This window comes from Centruroides vittatus, unplaced genomic scaffold (genome assembly GCF_030686945.1).
Source record: "Centruroides vittatus isolate TY-2023 unplaced genomic scaffold, ASM3068694v2 contig_459, whole genome shotgun sequence".
NCBI lineage: Eukaryota > Metazoa > Arthropoda > Arachnida > Scorpiones > Buthidae > Centruroides > Centruroides vittatus.
In genome coordinates this window covers 3,043,585-3,063,139 of record NW_027122255.1, presented here as the reverse complement: position 1 = coordinate 3,063,139, position 19,555 = coordinate 3,043,585, and the positions used below count along the sequence as shown (strand labels likewise).

General features: G+C 29.0%; 1 protein-coding gene across 4 annotated transcripts in view; it reads right to left on the bottom strand.

Annotated features, from left to right (window-relative positions):
- LOC136977472 (RNA binding protein fox-1 homolog 1-like) overlaps positions 1–19,555 on the bottom strand; it is a 122,635-nt gene that overhangs the window by 21,101 nt on the left and 81,979 nt on the right. For all 4 annotated transcript variants that reach the window (XM_067272970.1, XM_067272968.1, XM_067272967.1 and 1 more), the window contains one exon: positions 2,548–2,602. In XM_067272970.1, coding sequence (XP_067129071.1) covers positions 2,548–2,602 — 55 coding nt within the window. The remainder of the gene's footprint in view (positions 1–2,547; positions 2,603–19,555) is intronic.

Sequence of the window (19,555 nt, the reverse complement as noted above, 5' to 3'; positions counted from 1 at the left end):
AGATGCAGAATCTCATTTCTATACTATTGGCCAGTCACTGACTGTTTGAAAGAAATGCAGGTCAATGTAGCCATTTGCAATAATGCCTCCACAGATAAGCAAAGCACTGTCAACAAAACTGGAATTTCTAAATATTTGATGGGTTGTTGCTAGTCTCTGGTTCTGCCTGATGAGAGTAAAAATTTGGAATCACTATTTAAACTGTATCATAACTCATCCATGAAAAGAGCATGTGCCCAATTGTCTGGGCTTTACTGCAATGTTGGAAATCTGCACTCATCTTAAATGACCCTCTGAAGGAAGATATTAGGTGGACAAAAATTATAGTCTCCTTGCATGGAGATCTCTCTCACAACTGACAGTAAACAATAAATCTGCTTATCCCTGTGCCAGTAGCTGCTGCAAGATCCATCCTAGCTATTAGGTAATACCTGACAATTTCTTCCCACTTTTAGAGCCATATAACAATCTTTAGAAGAAGTGGTAATCTTAGAACACTTTTGTTCTGCACTATGACAAACTTCTCCAGTACCACAAAATTATTCACAGTTACAATTAGCTTCTTGCACTCTTATTAGTAATTACAATATTTAATACTACTATATTATATCAATAGAGCTTATCACACACTGATCTACTTATCATTCATTACATTAATCTATAATTATAAGATAAAATCTTGTAGAACAAAATTCTAACTTAAGAGGGCCAAAAATTTTTTGGCTGAAATGCATTTTAGTACTGGTCTAAAGGATGTACAGTTCATATCTATCATATTTTTTTGCATAAGATAATTTCTGATAATATAACTCAAACTTGTATTCTGTCATATTATTTGTATACTTCTTTTTTAATATAAATTAGGAATGATTTATTATATAAAACATTAAAGTTAGATAATTGCAAAATATTATGAACAAAAAGGATTTAGAAAAATTTCTAGATCATATTTTCACATGTGAAGTGAAAATAAGTAACAACAAAATTACATAGAATAAACATTTTAAAATGTATTAAACTAAGTAAACATATAAATAAAATCATTTTAAAAGTAAGACAGCTAGAAAATTTAGTACTCCTAACACTAATATGCTAAAAATGCCAAGAAGGTGCAGAACTATGTTAAGAACCTGTAGAAGAGGCCAATGGTCTGGGGGATAAAATGTTGATTAACTAAAATGGAGTTAAATTTAGAGATTAATAGGGTCTTCCAAATAAAAGATTTTTTTTTTGAAGATTAGATATATGTTTTAACAAAGAGACTTCATCTCAGATTGGTATTATCCATTTTGCAAAATGTACTTAGCAAGGATCATATCTTATCAGCCGTTTATTAACGGTGTTTGTATGCTCTAGTACAGGGATGGCAAATTTTTTTGAGTCAGCGTGCCATATTGTAAGCATACTTAGCTTTAAAGATGTTAATGCATGCCAAAGTCTTAGCCTTCGAATAATGATATTTAAAAAAATTAAAAGAATACGCTTTAATTCGAATAAGTGTAAAAAATCTGATTGAAAAAAAGGATGGTCAGGTGATAAACAGAAAGAATGATTGAAAAAGACAGAAATCATATGATAAATTACGTGCCAGATGATTTCTCTGATGTGTCACTTTGGGCACATGTGCCATAGGTTTGCCACCCCTGCTCTAGTATACAAAATTTGAAATGTCTAGATGTCACCCCTATGTAATGTAAAATTGAACTATTTGTGAAGTGTGTGATCAGTATATTATAAATACCTGAACACCAACAAAATGAACAGAGATCTGTCCATGATTAACAATTGTTTTAAATTGAAATCAAACTGCTAATTCACATGAAAACATTGAAATTTTCTTCATATTATTAAAGTTATTGTGGTACATGTCAATTACTAATATAAAAGCTGTCATCTGTGTGAATGTGTGTGAATTCCTTATAACTCCAGATAAAATGATGAGATTTCCCAAATGAAATTTTAATTATACTCATTTTATGTTCTGATGGAAAGTATAGGCTACTTATTTTGTGAAAATATTAGCTATAGAATAAAAGTTTTATCAATTTTGGATCAGTGATTGCACTTAGCTTGCAGTGATATCAGTGACCACAAGTTGTTCATGCTTGACGAGGAAATTTCCCTTAGGCTGCATTTTTAAATATCTTGGCAAATAGAGTATTTTAAACATACTTCGTTAAATTTAAAATTTAAACTTTAAAAAAAAATAGTCTCATTGTGTCACTTCTACAGCAAATTTTTAAAAGGTCTTTCTGTAGTGACCACATAACATTCTATATCCAATCAAAAGTAACAATCTAATGAGCTCGTTATTTAGAAAGTGTTATCACTCATCCAACTAACTTACTGTACATACAATTAATCTTTGTTTTATCAATGTGGTTAAGAAATGGCTTTATCAAGGGCTGCAGAAACATGACCACAACATCAATCATCAAAACAATATTAAAGTGTTTAATAAATCATCAATACTAAGGTGTTTATTACTAAAGGAAGACAGCAATATTATAAACTGAAGTATTCAAATTTCTAAAAATGCACACTTACCATTTGGTATTGTTGGAGTCTTTTTTGTTTGTACTCTGGCTGTTGCATTGTTCACCTATTATAGAAAATTTTATTAGGCCACTAAGATTATTTTTAATTTTCTTAAAACTAATTTTGAGACATTTACTTTAAAATGTTATACTAAATTAATACTTTAATTACTTTTAATGTACTTTTTCAGGATAAATTTTAAGAAGAAATTATATTTCCCTATTATTTATAACAGTTAAAAACAATAATTTAAATTTATGTAATTTCTTGCATTAATTAAAAAGAAATACAAATTGTATGTAAATCATTTGTATATTCATCATTTGCAATCTTCTTGGAAAAATATGAAATTCTAATTTGTGTAATAAAATAAATGATACACAAATTATTTTAGAAAAATGTGTAACTGAAGCACAAAAATTACTTTCAATATATGTAAGTTGCCTTTTTTTATTCATTTTAACATAAAAACAAGTTAATTAAAACATAAGCTATTTCAATATAAATTTATCAGTTTTCTAAGAAACATAAAATTGTAATTGGAAATGACTTAAAGTTCTTTAAATATTCATAAATCCTGTCTTTTTTTCATTATAATGATAAAACTCATTACAATAATAACACAAATTATTTTTATAATTTCATTTAATAAAATGCAATCTTACAGCTAAGTAATATTAAACATTAATAGCCATTACATTGAATTTTTCAATTACAGTATAAAATTACAATCCCTGGTAAAAAGTATTTGAATATGATGTAAGAAAATAAAATTGTTTAGTTTGAGCTTACTTTACAAGAAAATAAAAATGTAACATTCAAAACAAAAATACACAGTTTGTTCATTGGGTTAGGAAATGTTAATTACTTTAATTTCAAATGAATAAATCAAACAATAATAAAAATTAATATTTTGTTGGTCCTACTCTTGATCTTATTACATCTTTTTTGCATCTTGGCACTGTCAAATTTTATTCATTGAAGGTTTTTGAAGTTATTTTACTTCAGCTAACTTTAATGGCTTCTTTAAGCTCATCTTTATTAGTTGGTAGCCATTTATCAACCAACATTTTCAACTTTGCCCATAAATTTTCAATAGAGTTTAAATATAGGATATTTTCAGGCCTTTAGACTTTAAAAATTCTTTATTTCATTTGGCTTGATGGCATGTGGCATATCATCTTGCAAACAATATCAGCATCACCAAAGTGGGCTTTGATTGTTGTATTTTCAGATCCAATAGATGATATGCAGCCCTGAATCATTAAACTTGTTGAAAAGTTTTTAACAATTTTAATGTTTTGGAGCTGCATTAACAAGTGTTCCTATTCAGGCAGTCTTCCTTAAGTTTCTAATCTTCACTTCTCCAAACAAATTTTCTTGCATCATCAACACATCCAATGCATATACAACCCTCGTCTGAGAAAATAACCTTTTTCCAATCTTCTACAGTCCGATTTTTGTGTTGTCTTGCTCATTTGAAATGATTGTATTGTTTTTTTTTTTTTTTTTGTTCCTTGGTCAGATATTGTGTGGTTGTATGCCATATTTTGTATATTGTACGTACATATTCTTAGTATTTATTTCATTTTATCCCTCTTTGTTCTTGGTTCTTTTGTCTATCACCTTCTAGAAACTTCTTCCCTAACCCTTTCCTGTTCGGGTGGTGGTGACTTAATTACAAAACAAAAGAAAGGGGTAGTCCCGAGGGCTAAAAGTGGGACAAGAGCTTACTTTTTGGCTTGAACGTTGAAGAGCTGGAAAGTGTTGAGAAGTCCTCCAGGTTGTTCTGGCATCAATGGGAGAACAAAAGAGAAAATAAGCCTAAGCTAGCATTCGAGAGGAGCCCGAAATATCTCAATATAAGGACCTTCAAAAACTTATTGAGAGAACCTGATAGAGTTCTAAATCATCAATCCCTACAATTAGAACAGTTAATAATTCAGCAATCGATATCATCACTCCAAGATTGTCAATAACTTTGGGTACCCATTCTTTACTATCACTATAATATCCATCTATCCTATTGTCTATCCCAGGGGTCCCCAACCTTTTTGTACCTAAGAGCACATTCTAGAATACCGGCTGGACGACGGGCACCATTTATTTTTTCAAGGTGAATTTATATTTGGACATAGTTAACAGCGCCGGATTAAGCCTCTAGTGGGCCCTAGACAAAATTTAAATTGGGGCCCCATTTAAATAAGTTGCTTCTAAACAAATCTTATATAATGTGACATTAGCATGGGTGACACCTGGTGCGGATATTGTGGTGTCACCCAGGAATATTTCTAGATGGTGCGACAGATATCGTGGCGGAGATTACTTCTGACACACGGATGGCTGTTGACCTTTTTTTTTTTTAGTTAACGACTGCTGAAATTTCTAGGTCACTCCAAGTTACGGGCCCTACACGTTTCCCTACTTTGATTTTACGGTAATCAGAACGAACCGTTTTACTTCATTTCAGGTATGGGAAATTGAATTGGTGCAGATTTGGCGGAGGGAAAAAAGAGATCAGTCACATTTCGCTTTCTGCTTTCATCTGTGTTGGACGCCATTTCTACTTTTGAATGGTTAATCATTCAAAGTGAAAAAAGTTTTACATAGCATTTTATTGAAAACCGAAATATTTTTATTTTTATTGTGGTCGCACAGTGGCGGGCACACGTAAAACGATTGGTGGGCGCCATGGTGCCCGCGGGCATAGGGTTGGGGACCACTGGTCTATCCTTTCTTCCTCTCTCTCTCTCTCTCTCTTTTTTTTTTAGTATAAGTAGTTTTAAGTATTTAATCATAGTTCTTTTTTGTACTGTGGTGAATATTTTCGTTTTTTTTTTTTTTTTGCAAGATTATACTCAACGATTCTGTCCAAGTATCTTCAGAAATTTTATGTAAAAGAACAAAAACGAGGAGTGTTGGAATCTATGAAAGAATCCTGTAAAGAAAATAAACACAGGTGAAGAAAGAACATAGATGTGTGTGTTATATGCTTATCTTCTTGTTGGATTACACTCACAATGTGCATATCATACAATGGTTTTGTTTTGGCTTTGCAAATGAAAATTCTGTCATTCAGTCTATTTTTTTACTTTTCTATCACAAACGTTTGATTATTTAAACACAGACAAAACACCTAAACCAGCATACTCAAATAAGCATTTTTACTAACATTTTCATCTATTTATAACAGACATCTTCAGGTATATATAACATCAAACTAAATTAAATTAAAATTGATTATTTGATTTTAATTTGTCCATTAATGTTAGTAAATGTATTTATTTGAAATATGCTGGTTTAGGTGTTTTTTCTGTGTTTATACAAACAATTGATTTATTTTTCTTCCATTATGCATTTGGATTGTTTGGTAAACATCTTTTGATTTTTTAAATATATATTTTTTTAATAAGTGATCTTGAGTCTTGCTGGTTTTATGTCTCCTGTGTGTCTTTAAACTTTTGCCAAGTGTAATTTACATTTCTTAAAGACACACCAATATATATGGCTACTTCATTTTGGTTTTTTCCCTCTTGTAGCAGTTTCATAATTTGTTTTCTCACACCATTACTAAATTCTTTGATTGAAACCATTGTTTAAGCAAAGACAGGTAAATATCACTGTTTAGTTAGAAAATGATACCAACACACCCCTTAAAGCTAATAGATTCATCTATTCAAATTTGAATGCTCAAATGTGTAAATTTAGAACAGTGTTCAATATAGTGTTCAATTTAGAACAGTGTTCATACTTTTTCCAACTTCCTGTATGTTCAAAAACTTTTTTCAATACTGCTTTATGTAAAAAATTTTTTTGGGAAATGATTTTGTTTATTCACTTCAAATTAAAGTGATAAATACTTAATAACCTAATGAATAAAACATATGTTTGTTTTGAGCATTACATTTTTATTTTCTTGTAAAATGAGCTCAAACTACAGTTTTATTTTCTTACATCATGTTCAAATACTTTTTTGCCGGGGGTTGCAGTTTAAATGGTGTGTCTAAAAAGTTCAGGGAATGTTAGAATATCTTCAATGCAACACATGCGACAAGGTCAAGCATAAACTCAGACATCCAGCAACATGTCTAGAATCATCTTAGCATGGAATATGTATGGCAAAAAGTGGGCTTCCAATGTAGTCATTCAAGCATAGCTATTTGAGAGGTGGCATCAAAGAGTAATGGAACAATAATTTAAAGCACAACATAGAGTTATGCTTAAAATTGAGAAAAACAGTGATGAAGACACATGAAATATTGATCAAAGCAATCTTGCACTTGTGGACTTGTTTTTGTTTCCTTTCCTCAAAAAGGTCATTAAGGGATCATATTTTGCTGACATCTCTACAATTAAGACCCATATGACATTATTAAATCCTAAAAGTTTTTAGGAAATTAGTATTTCTGAACTATAAAATCTTTTATTGTATTCTACTCAAAGAATTTGAAATTTTTTTTCATTTACTGATCTTTAAGGCAAATCATGTCTTTTTTTTCCACTTACCAGTGTATATATGTAAGCTTAAAAAATATTTACACTATCATTTATTAAGTGTTCAATAGCACTAGGTCTAAAAACACAATACAAAAGTATAACAAAATTTTTAAATAACACCGCAGAAATATACTGCTAACCTTCAAACCTTTTAAAGAGCAAGGAACACAGAGAAAATAATAAACATTAATATGACTGAAAAGCAAAGTGCTCTAAAGCCAAGTTGCCTACTATGGAATCTTTTCTTTAATGAATAAATTAAATTTATAAGTACATTCCCATCAAGCCAAGCATTATTAAATGTGAGTATTTGAAATTGAAAAATATATCATGTTATTAAAAAATTTTTGATAAAAAATATATCACCTATTAATTGGATTTCAGTAATTTCATAAAATGAGTTTTCTCTGTCAGCTTAATTGAACAAGAAATTAAATTCAGAGTAAAATTATTTAATTTCATTCTAAATATTGCACATTATTTTTTTTATTTCCATACTTACTACTACATTCTTTGACATTTATCTATCTATACTAACATATAAAGCAAGAATGCTTATCTTTTTGTTTGTTTGTTTGCTATAGGTAATCTTGGAATCTATTAAACCAATTTTTATATTTTTTTCACTATTGGAAAGCTTATTCCTTCCAGATGAACAAAGACTATATATTATTTTCATATTTAAAAAGGAAAATGCACAAGAACGATGACTTTACTGCAATATTTGCTCTGTTCAAGGTCAATCCCCTTGCCACTTGATGGGCTTTCTAAACTTATTATCTTATATTTTCAGTTTTGATTCATGCAGTTCAGGTAGTTGTGTATATGCTTTGTTTATATTGCCTTGGTTGTTCGTTTCTTATAATAATACTATAAGAAGCAAATTTACTTCCCTTAAATGAAACTAAACTTTTTCAAGTAGGCCTTTAGTATTTTTGTGTGTTTGTTATTTTAGTATTAATCTTATTATACCATTATTTAAAAATACAAACCAGTCTTATGTTATGAGACATCTATCTACATAAAAGTAAGTTCTGTTGGTTACTTTTAGGTATACACATATGAGTGTGCCTTATCAATGATAAAATGCCTTAAAGAAAATTGCAATTGTCATGAAATACATCCATGTCGAGGAACCATTGAAAAGCTTATTACTTTCCAATGTACAGTACAGTACATAAGCTACTTAAAACTCAGACCCTTCTGTTCTTCCTGCTGAATTCATTTTACCTACCAACTCACAAACCCTTTGACTGATCTGGACCAAATTCTGAATAATTTACTCTCTGGTATCTTAGGGGAAACATGGACTAGCATAAAACTCAGACCACTCACTCCTCTCTGATTTCATTCCCTACCCCAAACTCCCAAACCTTTCAACTGATCTCGACAAATTTAGTGTAGTTACTCTCTGCCACCCTGCAGAAAACATATGCTACCCTATAACAACTCATGGCCTCCCTATAACAAGGACAACTCAACCCCCTCTGAGTTCCTGCATAACAACAGTCATTTTTTGCTAGTTTTTTATAAGGGCTGTTAAGCAATGACACAGTAAAATGTTAAATGTTCTATTGAATAACAAGTTTTGATTCATAAATCAACCAATACAACTATTATAAATGATAACATTCAGTTTTTCCAGAAAGTTCCTGAAAGAAAGTAGGAAGATAGGAACTTTCTGGATATACTGTGTATTAAAACAGTTAATATGTGGCATGTACTAAAAATCATCAGCCAAATGATATTGCATGAATTCAATAACAACTTTATTTATTATTCCTCATGGTAAATATATATTAGAACATATTACTACTTTTCGACATATCTGCCAAAATGATTGACACATTTTTGCCACCATATTGACAGCTTCAAAATCCCACCCTTGTAGAAGTCCATTTCTACACAACATAACCACCTGCAAACTTTGGCTATGACCCGTCACTGTCATTAAACTTTGTATCCCATACACTGCCCATCACTAAAGGTCACTAGGTCATCTATAGGAAGGATGTGGCAGCAACTCCCAGCACATCATTTCAATTATATTTCGTGTTTGACTAGCCATATGGGAATGAGCATTATCTTGGGCCTGGGCTCTCAGGTCAAGGGCCCACCCACAAAATTTTAATTATCATCATAAATTTTTAATACTTTTTCAAAATAATATATTTCATTTGTAGATATAATGGACTTTATAATAGCCCATACTTTTTTATTCAAACCAAATAATGTATATAATAAGAGTGTTACATGAAATTTCCCCAAAAAACACCAAGCATCTTCACCAGAAGTGAAGAAAATTATCATTGACACAATAACTATTACTTAACTAACTTCATAACACAAATTGAACATTACCTTTCTGCTTACATTGGAATCAAACAATTATTCAGTTTGTGCTTTTCAATTATATTCATATTTAGTATTTTTGATTCTTCCCTTGCTTATAAGAAGGGTCTAAGGTCAGAAATACAATCCATAACATTTTTTTAAAAATTTCATTTTACCTTTCCATTTTTTTATTGCACACTTAATACATTTTTTTAAAATCATTCCTATATTTCTATAATAAGAAACTGTAAAATTGACCTAAAAGTATGGGAAATTTCAAGAAAATAAACAGCCTTATAGCTGTAACTGAAAAATTCATATGGCTTTTAGTTCAGAGAAAGTCATGAATCTATAAGAGAAATTAACAAATATAACATCTGTTGTTAATAAACATTCATTAAAAAAATTGTAATTTCTACAGTTTACATTAAGATTAAAAAATAATATTATAAAATCCATAATCAGTTTAAATTAAATAAAAAAAATTTTAATTTGTAGAGAAAAAGTGTTACATTTTAATTATTAAATTAGGCAGTTGAAAATTGTTATATATTAAAGTATATCTGTGAAAAAGAATATTCTAATGTTTTGAAAGTTACATTTGTATTAGGAATAAATATTATATAGAATTAAAACTGTGAATATTTAGAGAATAAGAAAATAGTTAAAGAAAGTTCATCTTAAGAAATTATAGTTTAAGTTTCAAGACGATAAAAAATTTAAATAATTTTCAAACCTTATTTCATTTTAAAGTTGAAAGCAAATTACCATATTTTCATTCTTATAACCAACACCATATTATATACTTTATGGTATATAATATGCTATCGGTTATAACAAAATTGCTAGAATGAAAATAAAACATTTACATAACCCATCCCACTGTATACTTTGCACCTATGAAGCAGCCATTTCTCTTTAGGTACAACTTCATAATTGCACTTCAAAATCAAGATGTAACCCATTCCATTGCATAACCAATACTCTCTTTCAAAATTCTTTTTAAACACAAATAACCCACAAATTATATGCATGAAAATACAGTATTACAGGTTGAACCTCCTTAATCTGGCAATCTTGGGACCTGGCAATTGCCAAACTACAGAAATTGGTCTTTAAGACCCTTAAGGACATACATAATGATATGCTCAAGGATTGCTTTGGAAAATTTTAAAAAAATTCCAACTATTTTGCCTTTAAATTTTTTTCATTGCTTTAAATTATTTATTTCCACTAGTTTTACCTATTAATGCAGATGCTAATAACCTTATCAGTTTGGAGTCTAGAATGCAAAGTGACATGTTAAGTTGTCACTTACAAATAGGAATAGTTTTTGAATATTTTTTAATGAATAATTCCAAATAACACATTTGATCATAAAGCTTTAGTATTTCACAGGTGCTGTTCACAGGTTTTTATTTTTTATCAAATATTACCATGCAAGTATATATCAGGTTTTACAAACATATGACTACTAATTAAACATCTGTAAATATAAAATTTCAAAAATTAATGTCAATGTACTTAAATACATTAGTCAAATAATACTGAATGATAAAAATGAACTAAGTTTTATTAGAATATTTTGAATCTTCTATAATAATTTTTTATTTACATTTTTAAAATCATTTTCTTAAACAGGGTTAAATAAAGTTTTGAAAAAAATAATTTGTTTTCAAATGACACACTGTTAGACAGTTGTGTGGCTTAGCTTTTTGAATCATTAAATTTATAGTGCTTTCTGTAGTTTCTCGAATTCCCAATTGTTTATTTTTGAACTGAACTGTGATAGGAGGTAATCCTTACAGTTTTGCTTTTCAACCATTTATTCTTTGTTATCCATCTTTACCCATCTCCAGTGATTAGGATTTACCCTCTCACCACCACCTCAACCATATCACACACTGAATTAGAGAAGCTTTTAGTCTTTATTTAGAAGTTTGATGATGCTTTTGTGATCAGGAACATGCCATAGGAATTTAACTCTTGTTTGTATTATTTAGCCTATGGTAAAATTAGTTTCATTATATGTTGTTTCACTTAACATCACAGTTTCCAAGAACCTATTTGATGATGTTGATTGAGGACTTACTGTACATTAAAAAATTTTTCATCTCTCTAAAAAGCTAGGACAAGATGCATTCAAAATTTTAAATGAAACCATACACAGATTAAGATTTAAAAACATTCATTTTAAATGTATTAGTTTTTCCACCTTAAATATTTAAAAGATATATTATTAAATCCTGTTTATTATATACAGTAAGACAAATTAGACAAACATATATTAGACAAATTAATTGTATTGTATTAGAAGATAGCAATCAAGCATTTCATGTAAGAAAACAAGATACTGTACATTTATAAGAAAAAAAAGCATTGTAGACTTTGGATATTAAATATACTTCAGAAAATTATTATTTTCAGAAAAAATGAAAAAATAAAGAGAATTGAAAAGAAATGTAAATTTTAAAATAGATGATTATGTATTAATTTTCATTAAAACCATCATTATGCATAATTCTTAAATACATATAAAACATGTGAAAGAAATTGTAATAAGTCAAAAAGATAAATATCTGCAATACAAAAATCTCAAATTAATTGTGAAGTATAAACCTTACTTTAAAAATACTAGATAAAAATACTCAAATAAAATAAATATACTTCATAATATTGTAAATTTAATATCTGTATTTAGTATTTCATGGTTCTTCTAAAAACTAGAGATTTCAAAATTTTCTAAATAGATCTAATCTAATTTGCATTTAATAAGATAAAAGAAAAGCAAATGAGAAAATATCATAACTACATAACAATTTTAAAGATGTACATATTTATTTCATTTTAGCAATAAATAATGAAGAAATTATTCTCAATAAAATAACATAACTGAATCTTTGATTTAGTCAAATTAAGCATTTTTTTCCTCAAGAATTAATAACAAAACTTATTGAATAATCAGTTATATTTTTGGAATACTCTATTCATACATGATTAATCTTATTGAAGACCTTTTCAAAATTAAAAATTATGCATAAACTAATACCACCTGACAATTTTATTAATAAATCAGTTATGCATGTAATTAAAACTTCTACATATTGCTCCAATCACATGATTAATATGATATTCAAAATTTCTATAACTAGTAAATAATATCAATAAATAGCGACTGGTGCTAAAATTTTAGTTCTCTGTTCATAAGTAACTCTATATCATCTATAAGAAATAATGCTAATAATTTTCAAAGGGTCAGTTTATTATTTGAAAAAACATTTTCAGAATTATTAAATCTCATTGTCAGATTCAAACTTATAAAAAACACAGAATAACTATGTCAATGAACAGAAAATTTTTGTATGCTGACTAATAGCATTCCATTTTTTTACATTTAATTTTAACATTGTTATTAAGTTTGGATCTGATAATGAGATATAATAGTCTTGAAATACATTTTATTAAGTAACAAACTGATTTTTTAAAATTACAGTAGAGTGTCGTTTATCCAAATCAATTGGGTTGTTTGGATAACTTATTTTTCGGATAATCGATTATGTATGAAAAAATATATTAACCTATCCCATGTTGAAAATTTTCTCCGTTGCTTGTCACTTTGCGTAGAATTTTCGTCGATGTTAAGCCTAACGTAAATTTTTTAAAATAATAATCGTGGCTATTGTATCATTAAAAATTATTTCTTTATTTTGTACAAACAAAATAAATATATTGAAAAATATAAAAACAAAAAAATTATATTTTGGAAGTTAATCTAGTATCAAAAACATTCGATTCAGCACGACACAGTCCGACTGGAAAGCTTTCAGTTAACCGACGTTTCAGTTGATCGTCTTTTGGATAAACGATGCTCTACTGTATTGGCATTGTGTATTACAGATGATAACCAGTACTAAACAACAGCTGCACTTCATTTAAATGATGTAAATTTTTTAAATTTGTCTTTATTCAAATTAATGCTAGTAAAAAATTTATGCTGTTATTACTTGTTGTTAGGCTGCTTGGTCAAATAATACTATTAATAATTTCAATTTTGCTATAATAATCTAATATATTAACAGAATTTTTAAGAAATACATTAAAACAAAAATTAGTTTACTTCATTTTAAATAATTAATATAAACTGAATTTTTTTAAAAAATTCATCTAGAATAAGTTTATTTTAAAACAAATTCAGTTCTGTTTTTTTAAAATTGGTAAAGTGTCTTAAATATGAATAGTTGGATATAATTATTAAATCAATTGTTCTTTATTAGTTAGTTATATGTTATTGTGTTATTAATTATACAATTAATTATATGTAATCACTAATTTGCTTTACCTAACTGAAATTGCAAGAATATATTATTTGAAAAAATTGTAGACCTATAAATTCCCACTGTCATCCATCTGTATGTCTAACTGTCTGTCTTTCAAGAACCGAGTTAGATAGATGAAATCTGAGACCAGATATGGAAAGCTTAGGGACAGGAGGCCCCCAATTAACTATATTATAATTTCCATGTAAACCAGAGAAGTCATGTTATTTCAATTCAAAACTTTTCCCTTGAAAGTTGACTGGATACTGGACTGTGGACTAGAAGACTGGCACAATTCTATTGTTAAAGGATAAGTATGATGTACTGTACAGGAGCATAACACTACAGTACTAATTTAAGGTTAAGAGCATATATTTTAAATTAAATAAATTAAGAATATGATTAAAAATTGCAGCCCAGCATTCTGACAATGTCACAATAAATAGTTGTGCATTTTTATAATAGGAATGTCTCAGCAAGAAAAAAAAGGAAAGAATATAGTTTCAATATTCATGCATATAACATACACAATATGTCACATTGTAACAATTAAACTTTTACCTATTTTTTTGTGTCATCATTATTATTATTGTGTTGGGTTATGTGAGATATACTCGGTTAACACCGGTGGCTGTGTACTATGCCAGACCAAAGTCAAGGCACAGTAACCAAAACAAAAATTAAAGAAGTGTATCAGTGTGTGTGTGTATGACAAGTATTCAATATAGTGGCTTTCTGTAGTGTGATATATGTATTTCTATTCAATTGTAATGTGCCCAGGCTTTTGTGTACTGTGTGTGGTACTAGACCTGTAGAGGAGAGAACAACAGGTACAATAAGCACCCTATCCATCCTCCACAGATGCCTTATTTCCTGGACAAGTTCTGTGTACATGCTGATTTTTTCATGCATGTGTTTTGTACATTGTGAGTGTTGGAACAGATATATCTATAATGTATGTAATTTTATTGTGTTTATCAATAAGTGTGCTGATGGTCTATTGTGGTAAATTGTTTTATCTGTGATTATGGCTCTGTCGTAGTACATTTTGTGCGTGTTGTTTTCCAATACTGTCTGTGAAATGTGCTTGTAGCATGGTTCATGGATAGCTATTAATTTGTGTTTCTTTGCAAGCTCTTGATGTATTATATTTGCTATTTGATTATGTCTATGTAAATAATCTGTCTGTGCCAAGAGCTTGCAACCAGAAGTGATGTGTTGTATAGTTTCTGCCATGATATGACATTTTCTGCATGTGTCGTTTGTGAGTGTTGTATCTTGAGTATGTTTTCTGTAGTTTTTAGTATTTATGACCTGATCCTGTATGGCAATCACGAATCCTTCCACCTCCCCAAAGAGGCATTCCCGAGCTAACCAGCTGTTTGACACAGTTTTGCCAACAAAATCCTGGGCCAGGTCATAAGGATGCCCGCCATGGAGTGCCTTTTGAGCCCACGATTGCTTAACAGTGTCTATGCTTTTTATATGTTGTGTCGTGACCATATGATGTGAGTGTAAGTTTAATGGTGTGTTATTTGAGTCTGCTAGAGTTACTGCTTTATGTAATTGTGATGTTTCTTGTTTTTTGTAGAAAAACTCTCGCAGTGACTGTATTTGTTTGTAGTGAAGGTTAACTATGTCAATCAGGCCACGTCCGCCATCTTTACGTGGAAGGGTTAATCTTTCTGTGGCGGATTTAGGATAATGTTGTTTATGCTTAGTAAGTGTTGTTCTTGTTTTCCTTTGGAGTTGCTCGAGATCTGTGTGAGTCCAATGTATAACTCCAAAAGAATATGTGAGTACTGGGATGACATATGTGTTTATTGCTTTAACTGTGTTTGGTATTCTTTAATTAATCTTTGTTGTTGTTGTTGTTGTTGTTATTATTATTATTATTATTATGTTGGGTTAAGTTAGATATACTCGGTTAACACCGGTGGCTGTGTACTATGCCGGACCAAAGTCAAGGCATAGTAACCAAAACAGAAATTAAAGAAGTGTATCAGTGTGTGTGTCTGTATTCAGGAATTTTCTCACAATATGACATGTATTCAATATAGTGGCCTTCTGTAGAGTGATATATGTGTTTCTATTCAATTCTAATGTGCCTAGGCTTTTGTGTAGTGTGTGTGGTATGACACCTGTAGAGGAGAGAACAACAGGTACAATAAGCACCCTATCCATCCTCCACAGATGCCTTATTTCCTGGGCGAGTTCTGTGTACTTGCTAATTTTTTCAGTGCATGCGTTTTGTATATTGTGAGTGTTTGGAATGGATATGTCTATAATGTATGTGATTTTATTGTGTTTGTCAATGAGTGTGATGTCTGGTCTGTTGTGGTAAATTGTTTTATCTGTGATTATGGCTCTGTCGTAGTACATTTTGTGCGTGTTGTTTTCCAATACTGTCTGTGGAATGTATTTGTAGTATGGTTCATGGATGTCTACTAATTTGTGTTTCTTTGCAAGCTCTTGGTGTATTATATTTGCTACTTGATTATGTCTGTGTAAATAATCTGTCTGTGCCAAGAGCTTGCAACCGGAAGTGATGTGTTGTATAGTTTCTGGCATGATGTGACATTTTTTGCATGTGTCATTTGTGAATGTTGTATCTTTGAGTATGTGTTTTCTGTAATTTTTTAGTATTTATGACCTGATCCTGTATGGCAATCATGAATCCTTCCGTCTCCCCAAAGAGGCATCCCCGAGCTAACCAGCTGTTTGACGCAGTTTTGTCAACAAAATCAAACAGGTTCTTCCTCAGGTAATGTTGAATTCCTGATAGAATGCAGATCAAAGAAAAGGAACACAATTTTCATAGTCGTGGGAGTACACACCAGTAACAAGCTTGAAGGTATTGTTAAAAATACATTTAATATTTTTGTCTTATTATTTAATTAGGGACCAACTGAGATGTGAGGATGAATGTTTGAAACAAACTGGAGTGTAAGATTGAGGGACCCGACCTATATAAACTCTTGTTCCAAGGATACTAGGCTACACTTGTTCAGTTTTCCACCTGCCCTTTTGTGCCTGTGACTGATCTTTCTACCTTGCTGGTGACAACACCAAATTTCTTCAGAATTGTGTGTGTGTACTTTTCTACTATTCCTGATTTTAAAAATTATTCATCCTAAAACCTTTTCCTCCCATGGAACTCTCTTCATTTGGATAAGCTGACTTATCTGTGGACTTTGTCTTGAACAATTATAACAAGTACTGCAAGACTAAGTATTGCAAGTGTCTCACTTAATAAATGGCCTTTTAAAATGGAGTATTTGATCATCCTTTATCCCAAACACACCCACATATTTGACCTTTTTCTGATTGCCTTGTCTGATCAGTCCCTTTCAATTTAAATTCAAAAATCTTTTTCTTCAATATCTGATTAAGATCATGTGACCTCACATGTCTGTTAACTATCATAAAGAATATAAACAAAATAACATAATTTACTAATTTATTATTAATCAAAAATTTTTGAATTCATTAATAATTTCATACCTTCAAAATGCTTTCTTGAAGCAGAAAAATATATCATATATATATACATATACACAAATTCAAATGCTTTCGAATTTCAAGACATATCTTCAAAGATTAATAATAAAGATTAAGTATAAGTTCTAAAATTAAAAAAATATTTGTCATATTGTATCAAAGTTATTTTGAGAATAATTTTAGCCAGAATAACTAAATATAAAATATAAATTACATTTTAATAACAATGAACTAAACTTTATCAAGTTTAGAGAAAATATAAAGATAAAAAAAAGAAAATATAAAATCATAATAAATAATAAGACAGAAAAACTTTAGAATAACCAAAAATCTCTAGACTTTATTATGTAGAATTTCCATAAAAACTTAAGTTATTTCTTATTTAACTAAAAAAATTTGTATTCTTTTGCTAGCCTATAAAAATAATTTTTCATAAAAATATTTAAGAATTATCAAAAATACAGTAATTCCCTGTAATTAAAGTCAAATGATAATTAATGTTTTTTGATTCTAAATTTTATTGTTTCTTTGCATTATTTATCAACCATTGACTATTTTTCTTGAAACTTACATATTATATTTTAATATTTTGTATTTTCAAGTGTCTTGAAGATCTAAAATATAGATTTGTTTATATGATCTACTTTCTGCACTAATAAAATGACTTTAAAATATTGAAACTATTTCATACAATTTCCTTTTTTAATAATTTCATAAATTAATTTTCCTTTTGTTATTCACTCATATTTTAGACTTATTATTCTCACATTTGGATTTTAAAATGCATAATGTAAAACAAATCATTTTTTAATGAATCAAATACAATATTATGCTATACAAGACCTGATCAATAATTTTATATTAATTTGCTATAGACAGATACAAAGAAAGTATTTACAAATCAATAGAATTTTATAAAATTCTAATGAACTCTATTAAAATATATTAGAAAAGTTTGAGGAATTATTGCTATATTTATTTATAGTGAAACAATTAGAATAAACAATTATTTATTGTGACATCGTCACAATGCCAGACTGCAATTTTTAATCATATTTTTGATTTATTTCATTTAAAATATATGCTCTCCATCTTAAATTAGTAGTGGCTTGCCCCTGTATATCATACTTTTCCTTTACTAATACAGTTGTGCCAGTAATCTAACTAACTCCTTTCAGGGAAAAATTTTTGACTTAAAATAACATGACTCCTCTGGTTTGCATCAGAAGTTCACATATAGTTAATGGGGCCTCCTATCCCTAAGGTTTTCATATCTGGTCTTGTCTTTCATCTATCTAATTTTGTTCTCAAGAATAAGGAAGGATAGACAGGTGGATGGAAACAGTGGGAATTTATAGGTCTACAATTTTTTCAAATTGCAGCTGAATGATTTCTAAATTTCAAACTTTTAATTCCATTACAAACAAAAAAATATTTAACTAAAATGAATGTTTTCAGTCTAATTCAACAGGCCTTCATCAGTTTACATCTGAAATGGCCTATTGAATCAGGCTGAAATGTTTAATTAAATATTTTCTGTTTGAACTGAAAGTAAAGATATGAAATTATATTGAACAGCATTTCCACTTAGTACATGTCTTGCGTAAATGATTTATATTTTATATACAGTAAAGCCTGTCCGAAATGGAACCTTAATAAAACAGAAACCAGCCTAAATGGAAAAATTCTTAAGAATGCATCAATTTTTTATGTTAAAAAAGCTTGCTCAAAATGGAAACCTGCCAAATTAGAAAAAACTTTCAATACCATACAAATCCAATTTATGCAGGTTTCTCTTTAGTTATTTTCATTGTGTCAAACTGTGATAAATAAGTATTTAATAGATTACATTATTTTTATGAAGCGCACAAAATATAACTTTGCTTAAATCTATTCTGAATTGTTAGATTTTATTAAAATTAAATTAACTGTTTTTAATTTTTTTTATGAAATCATTAAACAATTTAGGTAGTATGACACAAAATTTGACATTACATAATATTGTACATCTTTTATTTGTATTCATTTCTAATTTAATGAAGTTACATTAAACGTTTTATTTAATTATGTGAATTAAAATAATTTAAATCTATCAAGCAAAAATCTAGATATGGAAAAAATTCTATAAAGATGGTGTGAATAGAAGCAGGCCAAAAAAATAAAAAATAAAAATAAATACAAATACATACAATAAAAAATTTTGGAAAACAGCATTTAATAAACATTTTCTAGTATGAAATAAACTGTAAATGTTTACAAAAAACAGTGGTTTTCATTTATATAAAAAAAGCTATTTAAATATAAAGCATCATGCAGACAATTTATTTAAAATTTTCAGTTATATTTCTTATTCTGTTCTAATTTCAAGT